This window comes from Cetorhinus maximus, chromosome 14 (assembly GCF_964194155.1).
Source record: "Cetorhinus maximus chromosome 14, sCetMax3.hap1.1, whole genome shotgun sequence".
Classification (NCBI taxonomy): Eukaryota; Metazoa; Chordata; class Chondrichthyes; order Lamniformes; family Cetorhinidae; genus Cetorhinus; species Cetorhinus maximus.
In genome coordinates this window covers 32,473,983-32,490,229 of record NC_135892.1, presented here as the reverse complement: position 1 = coordinate 32,490,229, position 16,247 = coordinate 32,473,983, and the positions used below count along the sequence as shown (strand labels likewise).

The following is a 16,247-nucleotide window of genomic DNA, read 5'->3' as shown; positions in this document are numbered from 1 at the left end:
ACCTCTATGGTATATCCCAAGCCTCTGCTTATAAATGCATCCAAGAGTTACCAAAGCCCTATTTAGCAAGGCACACAATTACACCCAATTCTCCCTGGATGAAACCAGCCAGGCTGCCAGAGCAGTAGGATTCGCAGCGATCTCTGGATTCCGAAAGGTGCAAGGTGCCATTGACTGCACACTTGTTTTATGAGCTCCCTGGTAGCAGCCACTACAGTTCATCAACAGAAAAGGATTTCATTCTCTCAACGTAACCACCAGAAGCAGATTATGCAGGTTCATGTGAGATACCTTGGGAGCCCCCACGACTCCCACATCTTGAGTCTCACTCAGGTGCCACAGATATTCGAGGGCCTTCAGCACATCCAGGTGATAAAGGCTGCACACAAAAGACATGGCTAATGACAACAGTTCAGCGGCCAGAGAGTGCTTCAGAGGGGAAGTACAATGCTCTCTTATGCTTATTCTGCAACACACCTTGATTAAGCAGACCATTGGTATGTTGAAGATGCGTTTCAGATGTCTGGACTGGTCAGGTGGTGCTCTCCAATACTCTTCCCAGAGGGTGTCCCACATCATCCAATGAGGAGGTTGTCGAGAGGGCTGAGCTTGATGAGGGCAGCAAAGTTGAGGCACCAGAGCAGGAAGCCATAGCATAGGCCAGATGCAGCAGACATGCCCGTGGGATCCTTATAACCCCAAGCTTCCATCGTCTGATCATTGACAAGCACTCATGACCCAGCCTTCATCTGAAGTATCCTGAGTTCCTGTCTAGCCTCGCCTTGGCATTTGTGGGCCAGAAAATGGCCATGCTGCATATAGGCATTAATTAATTATAGAGTTTATAATAAAGAGCACACATCAGGTGCAGTGGTGCTTTGCTCTAACCTCATTTGAGGTCTCCAAATTTTCATTCCAGAAATTCACATATGTCCACATGGAAACCAGTCACACTGATGGCTTTGTAACAACCAGATAACCATGTCGATTGCCCCTCGAAGAGCTGACTCAGGGATGATGTCAAATCATGCTAGCTCGACCTTAAGGTCCAGAGTGGCAGCCTCCCATTTAATAGTCTGCCATGTAGGGCCTTGACACCTGTGATCTCGCACAGTAATCGCCCTCTAGCAGGTATTTCAGGAGTCACTACGTGTAAGCTAGGTTCATAGCTCTGCACCATGCAGGTGGAGAAATGTGAACTACTATAGGGGTTATGTATACTTCTAGACTCGGACAGCATGTATCACTACAGGCCACCAAGAGCGAATAAGATCCTGACTATTAGTGGAAAAGTACGCCACACTCAAGCCTGACAGGCATTATATGGAGCCCATTGAAAGATGCACTGAGTGAGATTGACTCCAATGCGCAACACCATCAAAACCTCTAAGGTCCACATTGACCAGTCTTCAGTGCGGAAGCATCAGGAGAAGAAGCCAGAATGCAAAATCTGATCTCATGAGGCTACATGATATGATCCTCTGATGCAAGTCTCAGATATGCATTGCCCAGCCACCATATTGTTAGAGCCAGAAACTTTGCTCATGTCACTGTTGTGAGCAGAAAGGCAACACACTGTAATGAGATGGTGTGAGACACCATAGACCTGAAGCACACGATGGGAGATAAGTGAGGAGGGGGTGGGGGGGGGGCACTGGCTACACTTGTATGATCAGAGCATTGCATCAGATACAAGATCTATTTGGTAAATGAGAATTTCATAGAAATAAAATATCTTTGCAGATGTGCAAATTATATACAGTGAGTGAACACCTGTGCCATCTTTGTGCTCTCAAAATTTCTGTTTCTTACCCTTTCGCTGTGTCTAGATGCTTCCCCGACATCCGCAGCAGAGGTGGAAGCAGCCTGCTGACTGCTATGCCCTGTTGTCAGTGATGACTTTGGTAGGCATCCTCTGGAGGGCCAAGGCCTGGAGGGCCCCGGCCTGCTTTAGGTCTTCTGCTGTAGGGCACATGCACTCTCCTCATCCTGAGGAGCTGGAGTTGCTGGGGTCACAGGCAAAGGGGACTTGGAGCGGCTGGACAGCCCAGGAGAGTCCTGGATGGATTGCCCCGGGGTATCCGGCTGACACTCCTCCTCCCAATGGGTGCCCGAGGGCCTCTCCCTGACACTTTGAGGGAGGAGATCGAGGTGCCCTGACCCCCTCTCGCATAGTTACTGATGGATCCCATTCATGGCTATAGCGATGGTGTGCAGGTCCTCGTGATCATCCAGCAGAAACTGAGCGTTCTGCTGGACCAAGATCCCTATGGCAGTCACCATCATTCCAGTGGTGACCTTGATGAACTGGCATGTTGGCGCAATGACATCAGACTGAATGTGCACGAATTCCTCCATTCTCCATTCTAATCTGGTGTCGGCCTCTGACAACCCTGCCTGCTTTGCCCCTACTTGTCTTTGGAGCTCCAACATCTCTCTGAACTGATTCCAGAGGCTCGATCAGACTCTGACTCAGCAGGAGCCTGGCCTCCAGCAGTCCTCCAAGTGTCGGTGACCGTGGCTGTCACTGCCTCCACCTGCTGTGGACCAGAATCTAAGTTGTGCTCACCAGATTGTGATCCTGAACCTGCTCTAAGACTAGGTACCACCAATGTGTGTGTCTCTGTGCTGGTGGGGGGTGCAGGTGAATGCAGTGACGGCTCTACATCTAGATCATCCTCAGGATCATCAACCGAGATGGTCTGGGGGATGGAGCTGATTGGTTGGCTGGCAGTCTACATCCTCCTTTTCTTCTGGTGCCTGTTATAGAGAGAAGAGATAATTAGTGATTGGCTGGATAGTCGCCTACATTAAAGATCACTCAGTTTCGGCTGGTGGGTGAAAAGTTGTGGATGGGGCCTCACTGGTTTGTCAGGGGATGTCGATCTCTCCTTCAGGCATGGTCCCTGTCCTCACTGGCCAGCTCTGCTGCCTGCTCCTTGTAGTGGGTGAATGGCCTGAGCTATGGCATCCCCCTTCCAGTCTGTGATCTCTCCATGTTGTGGGAGATCTTTTCCTGCATAAAAACAGATGGACAGACTGAGCAGAATGGATGATTTGGATGACCAGATGATAAGCATGCCTGCATTCTGTGCGCGCTGAATGGACCTATATAAGGGCTGAAGATGCGACTTATGCAGGATGTGACAAGAGATGAAAATGTAAATATACATGTGAGAGAATTGTGATGATGTCCCTTGTGCTGGCAGGGTGTGAGATCTCTGTGGACTATAACCCTGCGAATCCCTGGTGGCCTTATGAGAGTGTGACTTGAGTGTGAGGTGTTGACCGACTTACCCTAGCAGAGCAGATGAGATCATTCATCCTTTTCCTGCACTGTATAGCTGTTCTCTTCTAGAGAGCATTGGCGTTGACCGCACTGGCGACCTCCTGCCAGGCCTTGATGGTGAGGTTGGTGGACTTCCAGCTCCCATCACAGGGGAAAAGTATCTGACGCCAGACCTCAACTGCCTGGAGGAGTGTTGCCAGTGCATTGTCGCTGAACTTAGGGGCCGTGGGCTCTTACTTTTGGGGGTTACCCCGGTGCTTGGTATGACAAGTCCTGGGTTGCAGAGAGCAGAATGCGTGTGCGAGTGCTGTTTAAATATGGCACCCGAAAATATGAGCTGATGAGGTAACGTCGGGGTAGACGAATCCAGTTCGTCCCGCCATGAGATATGACGTGCATCATGTTCGTGCATATATAATGAGCAGAAAAGCAGATGATCTGGCGTGGAAACACGTCATGACCGCCAGCAGGAAATGCACCGCCTTTCTCGCCCGTCATCTCACTTAGTCTCTGGAGCGGAAAATTCCACGGGTTTGTGTTAAGTGGAATGTTAAAATTTCAAATCTAAGCCCACTTCCAGTATTAATTGAGGTGGAATGGAAGGGGTCATGGGGTAGGCAACCAATTCACTCTCAGGAGCTGGGCTGTTCTTTTGAACATTTTAATAAGGCTCCATGCCTGGGGTCTTACCTCCATTTTAAAATTTTACCCTGGCTGGCCAGTTTGTGTGAGCCTTGGGAATGGGGTAGCTAAAGGTAGGTGAGGACTACTTGATTCAGCAGCTAAGTGCCTTTCCAGTGACTTCATGGGCCAGGAGAATCAGGAGTGCTTCCCCTCAGAATCCCAAGCTTTCCTGTAAAACTCTCCTGTGATTGGCTATGTAAGAAATGGGGCCTTTAATAAATTATACTTTTCAGAATAAGTATAGAATTCTTATGGAATTAGTAGCCAAAATATGAGGCCGTCTGGTCTGTTCTCCCTGTAAAAACACTAACAGTCCCTAGAAATGTTGAGGTCTCCTGGTTCAAGCTTCCGTGTTGACATTCCTAAGCCAATAGGACAGTGTCTTGTACCCTCTTATCTCTACAAATGTCTAGCAAAGGCTAATAAATGGCTTCTAGCATGACGTAAACTAAAAGATGACCTCAAGCGAAATGATGGACGCTCTGGGTATCTGTCCTGCGGTAATTGGCTACAGCTATTCGGACAACTGATTGACATAGGATAAACAATGAATCCCTAGAAGTAGAGCATATTAATGGGTGCTGGGAAGCAGTGGGCAGTCCTTATCAGGCAGCTGCCTTCTTCAGATGGAGGAAGACCAGGGGAAGAGTTTCCTAACACTTCAGCTATTGAGCGGAATGCTACCACCACAATCTACAGAGATCAACACGTTCTGCACCATCTGTCCATTCGTCCTCCAGGATCAGTAATCTGCTCTCACCCATTATGGGTCATATGCTTTTCCTAAATAAACTGCTGCTTCTTAATAAACTACCTTAACATCCGTTAAGAGTCCTCAACTGCCTGTTTTAGGTAATGTGTGATTCCCAAGCCTTAAAACTTACACCCAACACTCCCTTTCCGTGATTGTATTCACCACTCTCAAGCCACGAAACCCGAAGACCTGGCCTTTCCAATTTCTCCCCAGCCCCTCCAATCTCCCCCAGCCCCTCCAATCTCTCTCAACCCCACACCTGTGGACTGTTGTGAAAGGCCTAACCACCCAACAGCTAGCCAACTTCTCAATATAGCTGACAGCAGTTTGGCAATGGAGACAAAAAATGTTAACTGGGTCCTGTAATTAAATTCATCAGGACCTGAGGCGTACCTATTCTTCTGGATTTCCTGAATGCAAAACAGCTCCCTTCCCGCCTCCCATAAACATAAGAGCCAATATCTTAGAAAATATATTATAACCAATACCAGTTAATACAAAATTTACTGATCAGAGATGAAAACGGGAATAAGTGACCTATACTCAATTCGGGGCAGTGATTTTATAATGGACTGGTTACATGGCACCATCATCATAATTCAGTATTGCAATATGCCTGCAAGGAGATGGTATTGTTGATCACTGGGACCTGCCTTTTATCCACTCAGAAAGCATGGCACACTGTAATTGGACTGTTTCCAAGGAAGCATCCAATAATATGATTAGTTAGGCATTCACATATCTTAATGGTACCTTATAAAGTAGGAGCTTTTGTGTGAACTAACCACCTGCCAAGTAAAGGTATATTGCTTCCAGATGCAAGTATGGGTGTATCCACACTGGATGTACTGCAGTAGTTTAAGAAGGTGGCTCACCACCACCTTCCCAAGGGGAATTAGCGATGGGCAACAAATGCTGGCCTTTCCAGTGATGCTCACATCCCATGAACGCATAAAGAATTGATTTGAAGTCATAGTCACCTCGAAATGTTAACTCTGTTTCTCTTTCCACGTATGCTACCAGACCTGCTGAGTTTTTGCAGCACTTTCTGCTTTTACTTTTAAAATGTTGGTATCTGTATCATTTTGGGGCACCTGCCCTGGGGTCTGCCCTGGCATTCTTCCATAGATTTTCCTCTTTTTATCAAACACCTTAGATAGGAGGATTTAATTGGGAAAACCATTGGTACCAGTAATGGCATAGGAGCAAACAAGAATTCAATGCAACAATTGGTATGAAAGCTTATGAGAATCAAAGTGCCAGTTAAGGAAAAGTGGTTAATTAATGGCAAAATATCTGAATGTTATTGTGTCTGCTTCATGTCCTTCTGCATACTTACCAATGCATAGCAACTCTAGGGCCTGAATTTTTGCTCCCAGGTCGAGAGTGCAGAGTTGGGACATTTCTCAGCTCCGCAAACAGACCCAGAAGAAAGAGCTCCTGAAGGTCGGATTTTCGTTCCGGGGTGGTGGGGTTCTCTGGGAGTTGGGCAAGCTTCCCCTGGAATGAGTATGGAAGCTGCTGGGTGCAGGGGTGGGCTGGGCAGAAGGCCTGCCTTTGTGCTTGGGCACTGTGTCCAAGATTTTTAAAAAAGCAATAAAACTAGCAACAGCCCTCCAGTCTTCATCCCTCACACACCTTCACCTCTCCACACACTCCACATGCCCCATCCATGCCATCCAAAGCCACCTCATGCCCTCTACCCCACATAACTTCTCACACCCTCCATGCCAACTATGCCTTGCTACCCATCCCCATGGCCTTTTATAGCCCCTATGCCAATTAGTGCCAACTCATGCCATCCTATGCCTCCCCTTTGCCTTTACACCTATCATCTCACAGTATCCACTGTAGGAAGACCTCAGGTCCATGCTGAGATTAAATAAAATTAAGTTCTTAGGGTCTATTGCAGACTTTAACTTAAAAATAACACTCATTTATAAAAAAAATCACTACATTTACATTCCTTTAACTACATCCCTATAAAAACAAACATTTCCTTTAAGTCATTAATTCCTTCTAAAAACAAACATTTCATTCAAGTACTTAATATCTTATGAAAACAAACATTGGAATTCACTTCAAAGAGTCTACAATGACTTGGAGCTGTTGATCAAACTGTGAAATGGAAGGCACCCTGCTGTGGAAATGGAGATTGTGTAATCAGTCATGCAGCACAAATTCAGTAATGGTGATGGTTTATGTCAGGAAACAAAGTGAAAGAGTAAGGAATGATTTTTTTAAGCACCCCAGGCATTGCTTTCAAATATTTAAAGGGCACGAGTTTTAAATGCCTTGGGAGTTGCTTTTGACAGTTCATTTTGACATTCTTGATTTGCTTCTGACAGTTCAATTTGATACTTTGACGGTTCCAATGAGCTTGCAGTTAATGAGTTAATGCACTTTTTACACACATTCATGCCTAATTTTAACAATCATAAGGGGAACCTGACCTCCCTCAAAGGTGTCCCAGGACCATATCCAAAGGGATACCTCACCTCTCCAAAAAGATACCCACCTCACCAAAGAACCCCACAAAGTTCAGACCTGCTGCTACCAGGTCTGACCCATGCACATGATGTTTCACACACCTGGGTCACTAAAATTAAACTTGAGTGGAGGCAGCTGCTGATTTATATGGGCAGCTGTCTCCATGAAACACACATACGGAAACCCCGACCTGAGCCCATCCCCATCCCTGGGAAAATGAAAGGTGCCGTGTTCTGGGGCATGACTTCTGATTTTTGGCCTCTTCCACCATTTTTGCAATGATAGAGAGACTCTTCATTATTGCGAAAATCCAGGGCTAGATGTCCTTTTCACATGGGCATGATATATGTCTAAAAACTTGAATGGTAGGAAACGCTAAGCAACATCTATGCCAAATTAATATTTATTTTATTCATTCACAGGATGAGGGCATCACTGGCAAAGCAAGTTTTTATTACCCATTCCTAGTTTCCCTTGAGAAGGTGATCAGTGAATTGAAACATCCTTGTTCTCAAGATTTCACTCAGCTTGATGTGACTCATCATATCAAATCATGAGGACAATAGACATTCTATTTCAAAATAAATAGAAATGTATATAACCAATATCTCCCATGGAACTTTTTTCACTTCAACAGCATACTTTTTTACCTGCAATGCCTGTTAGACTTACTGATGTCGTGTGGTATATGTCTTCGTGTCACAAATCAAATAAAATATAGTATTGCTAGAAAAAGATATTTTGTCAAAGCTTTTTGTCTTGCACTCATCAGGACAATTGCAAGAATACCAATGTCAGGGAAGCAACAACTTTATATTCTATAAGAAGAGAGTGCTGATTGGTTGGCAAGTGGACTCTGATTGGTAGAGGCATTGCCATGGAGAATACCCCAGTTAATGGTGACTGACAGTTAACTGCCAAGCATTGTTTGAAATTTAAACCAGGCAGCTTGACTCTAATTGGTCAAGGAATGAACCAGCATTCATTCCTCAGGGCAATGCCTTGACCAATTAGAGTCAAGCTGCCTGGTTTAAATTTCAAATGGTGCTTGGCAATTAACTGTCAATCACCATTACCTGCTGCATTCTCCGTGGCAACGCCTCTACCAATCAGAATCCACTTGCCAACCAGTTAGCACTCTCTTCTCATACAGCATAAAGTTGTTGCTTCACCTGACATTGGTGTCTTTGCAATTGTCCTGATGAGTGCAAGATGAAAAGTTTTGACAAAATGTCTTTTTCAGAGCAATACTCACGTTCTGTGCTACCAAATGACTATAAATAAAATGTAGTTCTTAAAACAATAAAAGTAGTTTGCAGTTTCATGATATGGCCATCAGATGGCTCTGCAGCAATGTTTGTGCTGAAAACCATTGCTAAATTTGACCTGAAGTGTAAATTGTGTTGAGATTCTTCATATTGGGCCATATCTTGCAGAGTGAGATGTTAGTTAGACTTTTTCTTGTACCCTTCAGCTTGAAATGTTTTTGTGTTGTAACTTGTCAGAAGTGCGAACGAAGGGTAGTGTATTTCCTTAATCTAGTAGATTTAAGAATGTAGAAGCAGAGTCAAATCAGATAATGAAACAGAAATAAAGGGAGGATTTTATCAACCTAGCCACTGCTAGACCGGCAGATAATTTACAAACCGAGAACCCAAATGGTGAAGGAGAGGACTTTATCGAGGCTCTTTTCCAGAGCTACGACATTAACATCTGGCATCCAGGTTGTCAAGATTCCAGGACCTCAGGAGTCTGGGAAAGTTGAGTGGCATAGCACTTTCAGGTGCCAAGCTCCATACCCTGATTGTCCAGCATTCTCCTGTACATCATTCCTCAGGACAACACACCTTGCAACTTCACTCATTCCTCTCTCTGCAGGCACCTCTGAGCAGCCAACACTCACAATACACTCACCCTCATCCTATTGCCCTCTCACATCCATGCTTTACAGTCACCCTTCATAAATGTTGTTCCCTTATTTCCACACAACACATGCTGAACTGATCCACTGGGACGGAGATCTTGTTCCATGAGGTTACAGATGTCAGCAATGACCTGTTGCGACAGCTTGAGCCTCCTGAGGCACTGGTACTCATATATGTTGAGAGAATTCATCCTCTGCTTGTAGACCCTGTGATTAGGTCTCACTTCCTTTCAGTAGGATCTTAGTATCCATCTCCTCCGTCCTATGGCACGTGGCTGAGGAGAAGGCAGCTGGAGAAGGTGCTGCTGCTGCTGTTGGTAGTGGTGTTGCTTCTGCTCTTGCCCCTCATCAGATGTGCATGATGCAGCTGTATAAACTGCCCCAATGCGGGGTGAAAGTTGGCAATAAGGAAGTGATGCTGAAGGCGAGTGAAGTACTAGACAGGTGAAGTGCTTTTCAAGAAGTTGGTGATCAGTTATAGCATTCTCTGCGAGAAGAAGTCAAAGCACTCCCAACATGCCAGCTTCTCTGAAGAGGCTCTTCCCATTGTGCACTTGCTTTGGTGTTCCTGATGAGTTGCTGACAATTCCAAAAACAAGTGCCCTGGTGACCAAAACCAGGGTTAAAACAGTTCCTAATTGGCTTTTTAATTAATCACTTACCCAACAGATACAAGGGGATTCCCCAGTCACCTTGATGCTGCCTTGGTGAAACCCAGATCCCAACTCAATATTGATTTCACAAGCAAACCCATCTCCACTTGGCTGTAAAAATTCTGCCCAAAGAGAAGGAAACAAAGACTGGATCATGAGAGAGAGAGAAAAGGATAGAAAGGAAAAGTAAGGCAAAATTTAAATATTTAAAATGTGTCGTTTTAAAAATCTCTAACAGCAATTTCTAAAAGCAAAAATGAGACTCAACAGTCTAATTGTTCTTCTGGGCCAGAGAGATTGATTGGCTTTGCAATAACATTTATAATGTTACTATTAACTATGACCCCTAATTTTCTGCGTGTGGGCATTGTCTTGTGCACTGACATAAAATGCATGATGCACAAGTACCACTGTACATGGCCCTGAGGCCTATGAAGGGATTGTGAAGGGGAGGGTGAGGGGATGGGGTGGAAGAAGTAGGTACACTGGTTATTTGGTGCTGCAGATTGTTCAGCCTATGGAGTTCTTAGAGGCCAGACTTGTGAAGGAATGATTGTGCAGAAGATTCAAAATCATTGCAATATGGCACAGTATTTGTTAGGGAAGAAAGCCCACCATGCCCAAGAAAGCTGCAAAATGGCAGGCAGTGTGCCAAACCTGGCGATCCTCACACCAATAGGGGAAGGAGGTGCTGCAGCTCACTGCCAACGAGTAGAGCCTGTCCATAGGGGGAGGCGAGAAAGGACGAAGGCCCCGGGGTGGGGAAATTGCAAGGGGCATTATATGCAATTGAGAGAGATATGTGTTAACAGGGCTAAGTGGAGGGTGCATGATGTCTGGTATGTTGTTGTGAAAGTGGCATTGATAGTCTCTGATTAAGAATGCTCTCATGCATCTGTGAAATGCAAAAAAGAGGAATATCTCATAATGCTGGAAGTGTTGCCAATGTGGAAGTACGTCTACGTGCACTCAGCTGGAAGGTTGAGGACAGCATTAACCTTCCCATTTTTGTCTCCTGCACAGGTGCACTCCTGCACTGCTGCTGCCAAAAGCCCTGAGGGTCCAACACTAACCTCTGAGGAGGAAGATGAAGCCTCAGAAGGTGCAGCGTCACATCCTTGCTCTGCACCCGGCACCAGCAGAGATACTACTTTGATGGGGATTTGCAGCTCAGAATTAAGTTAGCCACAAAGTGGTGAGGGCTCATCACAGTTGCATGTGCAGCTGCCGAAGACTGAGATGGAGCAGGCTACTGGCAGTTAGAGAAGTGCTGGAGGAGAGCCAGAAGCTGAGTCCCAGACGGATGACGAACCTCTGGAGTTGTCCGTAAGGTGACTGATGCTGGGTGTCCAGCGTGAGGTGTATGAGGATATGGCAGAGGTACCAGAGGGGTTGTGTGTTCTGGCACAGACTTTGGAGGTGTCCATCCAGGCCATGAGCTCTGCGATCACTGACTCAGCAGAACATATGGCTTCCCCCATTGACAGACTGGTGACTGTCATGGAGGGCCAAACCCAGCAGATTACAGAAGCAATCGTGGGTATGTGTTCTGACCTGCACTCCATCTGTGCTCAGGACCCCAGAGCCAGGGTGATATGAGGATGAGGAACCTGGAGTTACAGCCAGCTCCTGGACTCTCTTAGGAAAGCAGGGAGGACCAATTGGACCTCATGGTGAGGAAGGAGCAGCAGCTGAAACCATCTGGAAGCACTTCTCAGGGCCCTTCAGATGGGGACATCCTCTCCTCCATCCCTCTGCCACTGGCGCAGCTACCCTTGAATGTCATGGCGACAGAAGGACCTTCTGCCACTGTGCAGGATATGCCCACCAGGCTGGGTCCCTCATGGTCTCAGGTGACCAGAGGATGGCCACCAAAGTCATCACAGATAAGAGGATATAAGGGACAGCAGTCTGTCTCCACTTCAGCTGCTAGCAAGGGGAAAGCACCAGGCCGCAGCTCCCAAAAAAAAAATCAAAAAATCCCCACACTAGTCACACTTTGGTGCACATTGATGAATTTATAATTTGTATTGCTTACAAAGGACAATAAGGTTCTGTGTACATAAATGATGTGTCATTTGAACATCTGACGGAAAAGCACTGGTTTATTTACTGTATGTAATAATGGATAGATAAGAATGCCATGGTTGATTTTATTTTAATATGTCCTAAATTGCAACAAGGGGAGTAACACAGCTTGGATATTTGTGATTGTAAGAGATGAGGAATTGGTTTTCTGGTGATGATGGAGCGGGTAGAAGGAAACAGTGGACATGATGAGAAGAAGTTTCGATGGACGGGGCTGCTAGAAACTCTGGAGGAGTAAAGCCTTCTTTATTTCATGCTGTTCCAGATGCTCCCTGGCAGGGTCTTGCACATCTAGCTGTGCCAGATCCCTCTCCTCTTCCTCTATCTCCACATCAGAAGATTGGATAGTCTCCCTTGGTGTTTCCTCCGATAGGTGATCCCCTCTCTGGAGTGCCAAGTTGTGGAGAGCACAGTGAACAACCACAATCAGGGATACTCTCAGAGGCAGGTACTGGAGAGCTCCTTCAGATCTGTCACAGCAGCAGAACCTCATTTTGAGGAGACCAATCGTCTGGTTGAAGACGGCCCTGGTTGTGCCATGGCTCTCATATCGGTACTCAGAGTCAGACCCGGGAACTCGAGGTGATGTCATGAGTCACTTCTTCAACAGGTACCCTTTGTCACCCACTGGTGCATGCCACCCAAGCATGCTTGGAACCTGGCAGATCCTGAAGATATAGGAATCATGGCTGCTTCCTGGGTTTATTGCACAGATCTGCAGGATACGCTGCTGCTGGTCAGAGACTATCTGCACATTGATTGAATGGTATACCTTCCTGTTAATAAAGACCATGGCTGGTGCCTTGATGGTGACATGGGTGCAGTCAGCTACACCTTGCACCCTTGGGAAAGCCTGCCATTGCCGCAAAGTCTCTGGCTCTTTCTGTCTCACTATCGCAGTCAAGTTGAAGGCTGCGAATTGCCATGCACATCTCAATATGGTATCTATAAACACCTTAAGACGGTGCTGTGCTGTAGGCTGGGTAATACCACTCAGGTCACCATACACAGCCTGAAATGAGCTTGAGGCAAAAAAATTGAAAGCCACTGTGACTTTCAATGCCACTAGCTTTGTATGGCCCCCCATACTGTTGGATGCAATCTCTTCAGCCACTATGTTCACATAGAGAAGCCACAGTCATTCTAGAAAGCCAAAGTCTCCTCAGGCACTGTCTCTCTGTCATCTGCAGGTAAGTCATGTGTACCCTGTCTACACAATTGGCTGGGTATGGACTCAGCCCATGACTCTGTGGCTGCTGCAACCTGCCCTCAGCTGCCCCTTGCTACTCAGCGCTACTTCATGCACTTCCTGTGTCTTCTGCCCCTATTTATGTGGCCTCCTCCCTCTCCTCCTCCTCCTCTCCTCCTCACTGGAGCATGTATCTCCAATGGAAAGAACTCTGGTTACATTGCACAGAGCAGCAAAGCGGCAGTGATGGTATATTACAAAGTCTACCAGTTTGCAGACAGTATAATGCTTAAGATCCCTGATAATATCCAGGGATTCAGGAACTTCCAAGAGAAGCCAGTCAAAAGCCTATCAGCAGTCTCTCCTGCCGAAGTCAGGCACAGACCCAACTCCAGCCTTTATATCCACCCTTACAATCAACAATGAAAAAGATCAAAATTCCCACCCAGCGTGTTTCATGTGCTGGGACCATATTTTTGCATTGAGGGCATAGATGAGTCGATTAGAGTGTTAATGAGCTTAAATGGCTGTAATTGCTTGTTTCAAAATGGCAGATGGGCTCCCGTTATTGCAGTCCCCTGCCCACCATATTATTGCTGACTGGCATAATGACGCCTGGATCGTGACCTGCATCATCGTGCTAGATATTGCATCACCATGGGACAAAAACAGTCCCATTTTCACAAGGTAAAATTCATCCCAAGGATTTTAACTTTCAGGTGTTGGGGGATAGTTCCAATAACCTGACATCATAGCACAAGTTTCAGTTCAGGAGTAGGACAGGAAAGTAACAGGATCAGAAAAGGAGGTTAGGAGTCAAAAATAGAAAGTATGGCAACATAAACGATTGTGAAGGATCATATTTTGGAAGAAGCTTAATACTCATTATATGTGTAATAGTTATAGCTAAGCATTTCTTAGAACTAAATGCAAAAATAAATCTCTTTGATTGTTTTGCAGGACATAAATGAGGTGAAGGTGGCTCCAAAGAAGTCTTTCCTGAAGCGAGGAGGAGGTATTGCACGATTTGAAAAGAACAAAGAAAATGTCCTCAAGGAACAAAATCAGAGTCAAGTTTGTGAATCCACCAAACAGTTTCCTAGAAAAGTTAGTTTCAGCAATCAACGCCGACTTTCCTTACCCATGCTGAACGAAAGTGAAAAGCTTCAGATTAAAAAACAATCAACTTTGCAAAAACAAGTTAATAGTTCAGTCCTTGGAGCATCCAAAGCAAAGAAGCCTGTCTCCAATGATAACCCCCTGGCAAACAGCAAAATAAAAGATCACACGCAAAAAGAAAAACTAGACGAAATCAAGAATAGTACAGACGAGGGTATCCAAAGTGACATAAATGTAACAGAATTCAACATTGAATTGCCCCGCAAATACTCTGATGTCGGAAAAGGTGGAACCCAACAAATAGAGCAGGAAAGTAAAGCAAGAGATATAACTACACTAGAGGAATCCCAAGGAAGAACCACTGTAAGTAGTTTAAACTTACATATTCTAGAAAGTCAGCACTTAATTGGAGTTGATTCACAATTAAAGAATTGGTCAAGTAGCAGTTTTTCTCACGAAAGTATAGAACGGCAACACCAAGGCCAACAAATAGGACAGAATAAGACAAACCAACTACAGGAATCTTCAAATGAGCAGCCATGTTTCAGTAACATTTCTCATCTGGAATGCCTAGGTACTAACAGAACAGAGACTGTAAACCAGGCAATTGGAATGCTCCAACAGCAGGCAGAGAAAGACCAAAATGAAGATGCAGCCAATGCCAGAGATTCCAGAAAATTGCTTGACAATCAAGGCCCAAGCATAGGCTTTAAAAAAATAAATGACAGAATAGTTCAAGTCACTCCTGATGGTCTACCATGCCAGATTGCAAAATTTAGAAATGAGCATATCAAAAATCATGACATGGGCAGTGTTGTAAGCGTAGGGTTAGCACCACTTGTGAGCAACGAATACAGAATGGACTTTGTTTTAAAAAATGACAGAGCAAATTGTGATGAATTGAATACCAAAGCAAATAGTACAGATAACGAGAGTGGTGGCCCAAAGTCTCAGTGTCATCAACAACCCATAAAAGAAATTCTACAAAATTCTGGCCAGACTGATAAAAACTTGGACTTGTCTGATGATGCAGACTATGCGAGTGATGCTCCAAGTGGAATAGAAGAAATGAACACAACAGTTCAAACTTCTCATCACTCTGTACACTGTAAATCAATAGTGTCTCCAGTGAAACATAATGCACTGAGCAGCACCAGTAGCAGTGAAAATGAACCCTTAGAGCTGAAGTCAAATACTTTATCAAGGAGATTTCCTCTTTCATATAAAAGGCTAATGAGAAATAAAAATAAAGCCGTGAGAAGGAAGTCAAACTTTGCAAAGAAAAGTGCCAGTAGTACTATGAGCACTCAAACCTGTGATGCTACAGAATCAGATCTCATCCAACCTTCTGCTCCTGGTCTTGCACTGCAGTCGTTACCAGCACTTCATTCTCAGCCAAAGGTGCCAATAAACTCTGATCTTCCAGAGCAAGTGAACTCCAGCAGTGTAAATACTCAAGGTATGTATCTGTGAAATGAAATGAATCAAATAGTGATTTCAAACATTGCACTGAATTATTTGAACATGTGTTCAAATAGTAAGGAGCTCCAATTCATAACTTTGCTAATTTTAGTGAATAAGGAGTGGTGGAATGTGAATAGGAAGTTCTAAAATAAAAGCAAAATACTGCAGATGCTGGAGATCTGAAATATAAACAGAAAGTGCATAAAAAACTTAGCAGGACTGGCAGCATCTGTGGAGAGAGAAACAAAAGTTAACGTTTCGAGCCCAATATGACTTGTCTTCGAAACAGCATCCCAAGTTCTGAACCAGTTCCAAAGAAGAGTCATAATGGACTCGAAACATTAACTCTGTTTCTCTCTCCACAGATGCTGCCACACTAGTTTTTCCAGCACTTTCTGTTTTTATTTTAGGAAGTTCTAATGTTGGGGGGAGAATTTTTGAGGGGTGAGGATGTGTCCTGATGTACTGCTGTAATTTAGATGGAAGATTGGCAGAAACCTTGAATAACTGATGCAAATACCATTATACCATTTACCTGCACCATTGTGCACCTGATGACCCTCATACAGCAGGGTTGCAGATAGACAAACTTT

General features: G+C 45.0%; 1 protein-coding gene across 1 annotated transcript in view; it reads left to right on the top strand.

The window, feature by feature from the left end:
• LOC144689571 (uncharacterized) overlaps positions 1-16,247 on the top strand; it is a 318,797-nt gene that overhangs the window by 114,596 nt on the left and 187,954 nt on the right. Inside the window, exon 7 of the mRNA XM_078556753.1 lies at positions 14,032-15,649. Coding sequence (XP_078412879.1) covers positions 14,032-15,649 — 1,618 coding nt within the window. The remainder of the gene's footprint in view (positions 1-14,031; positions 15,650-16,247) is intronic.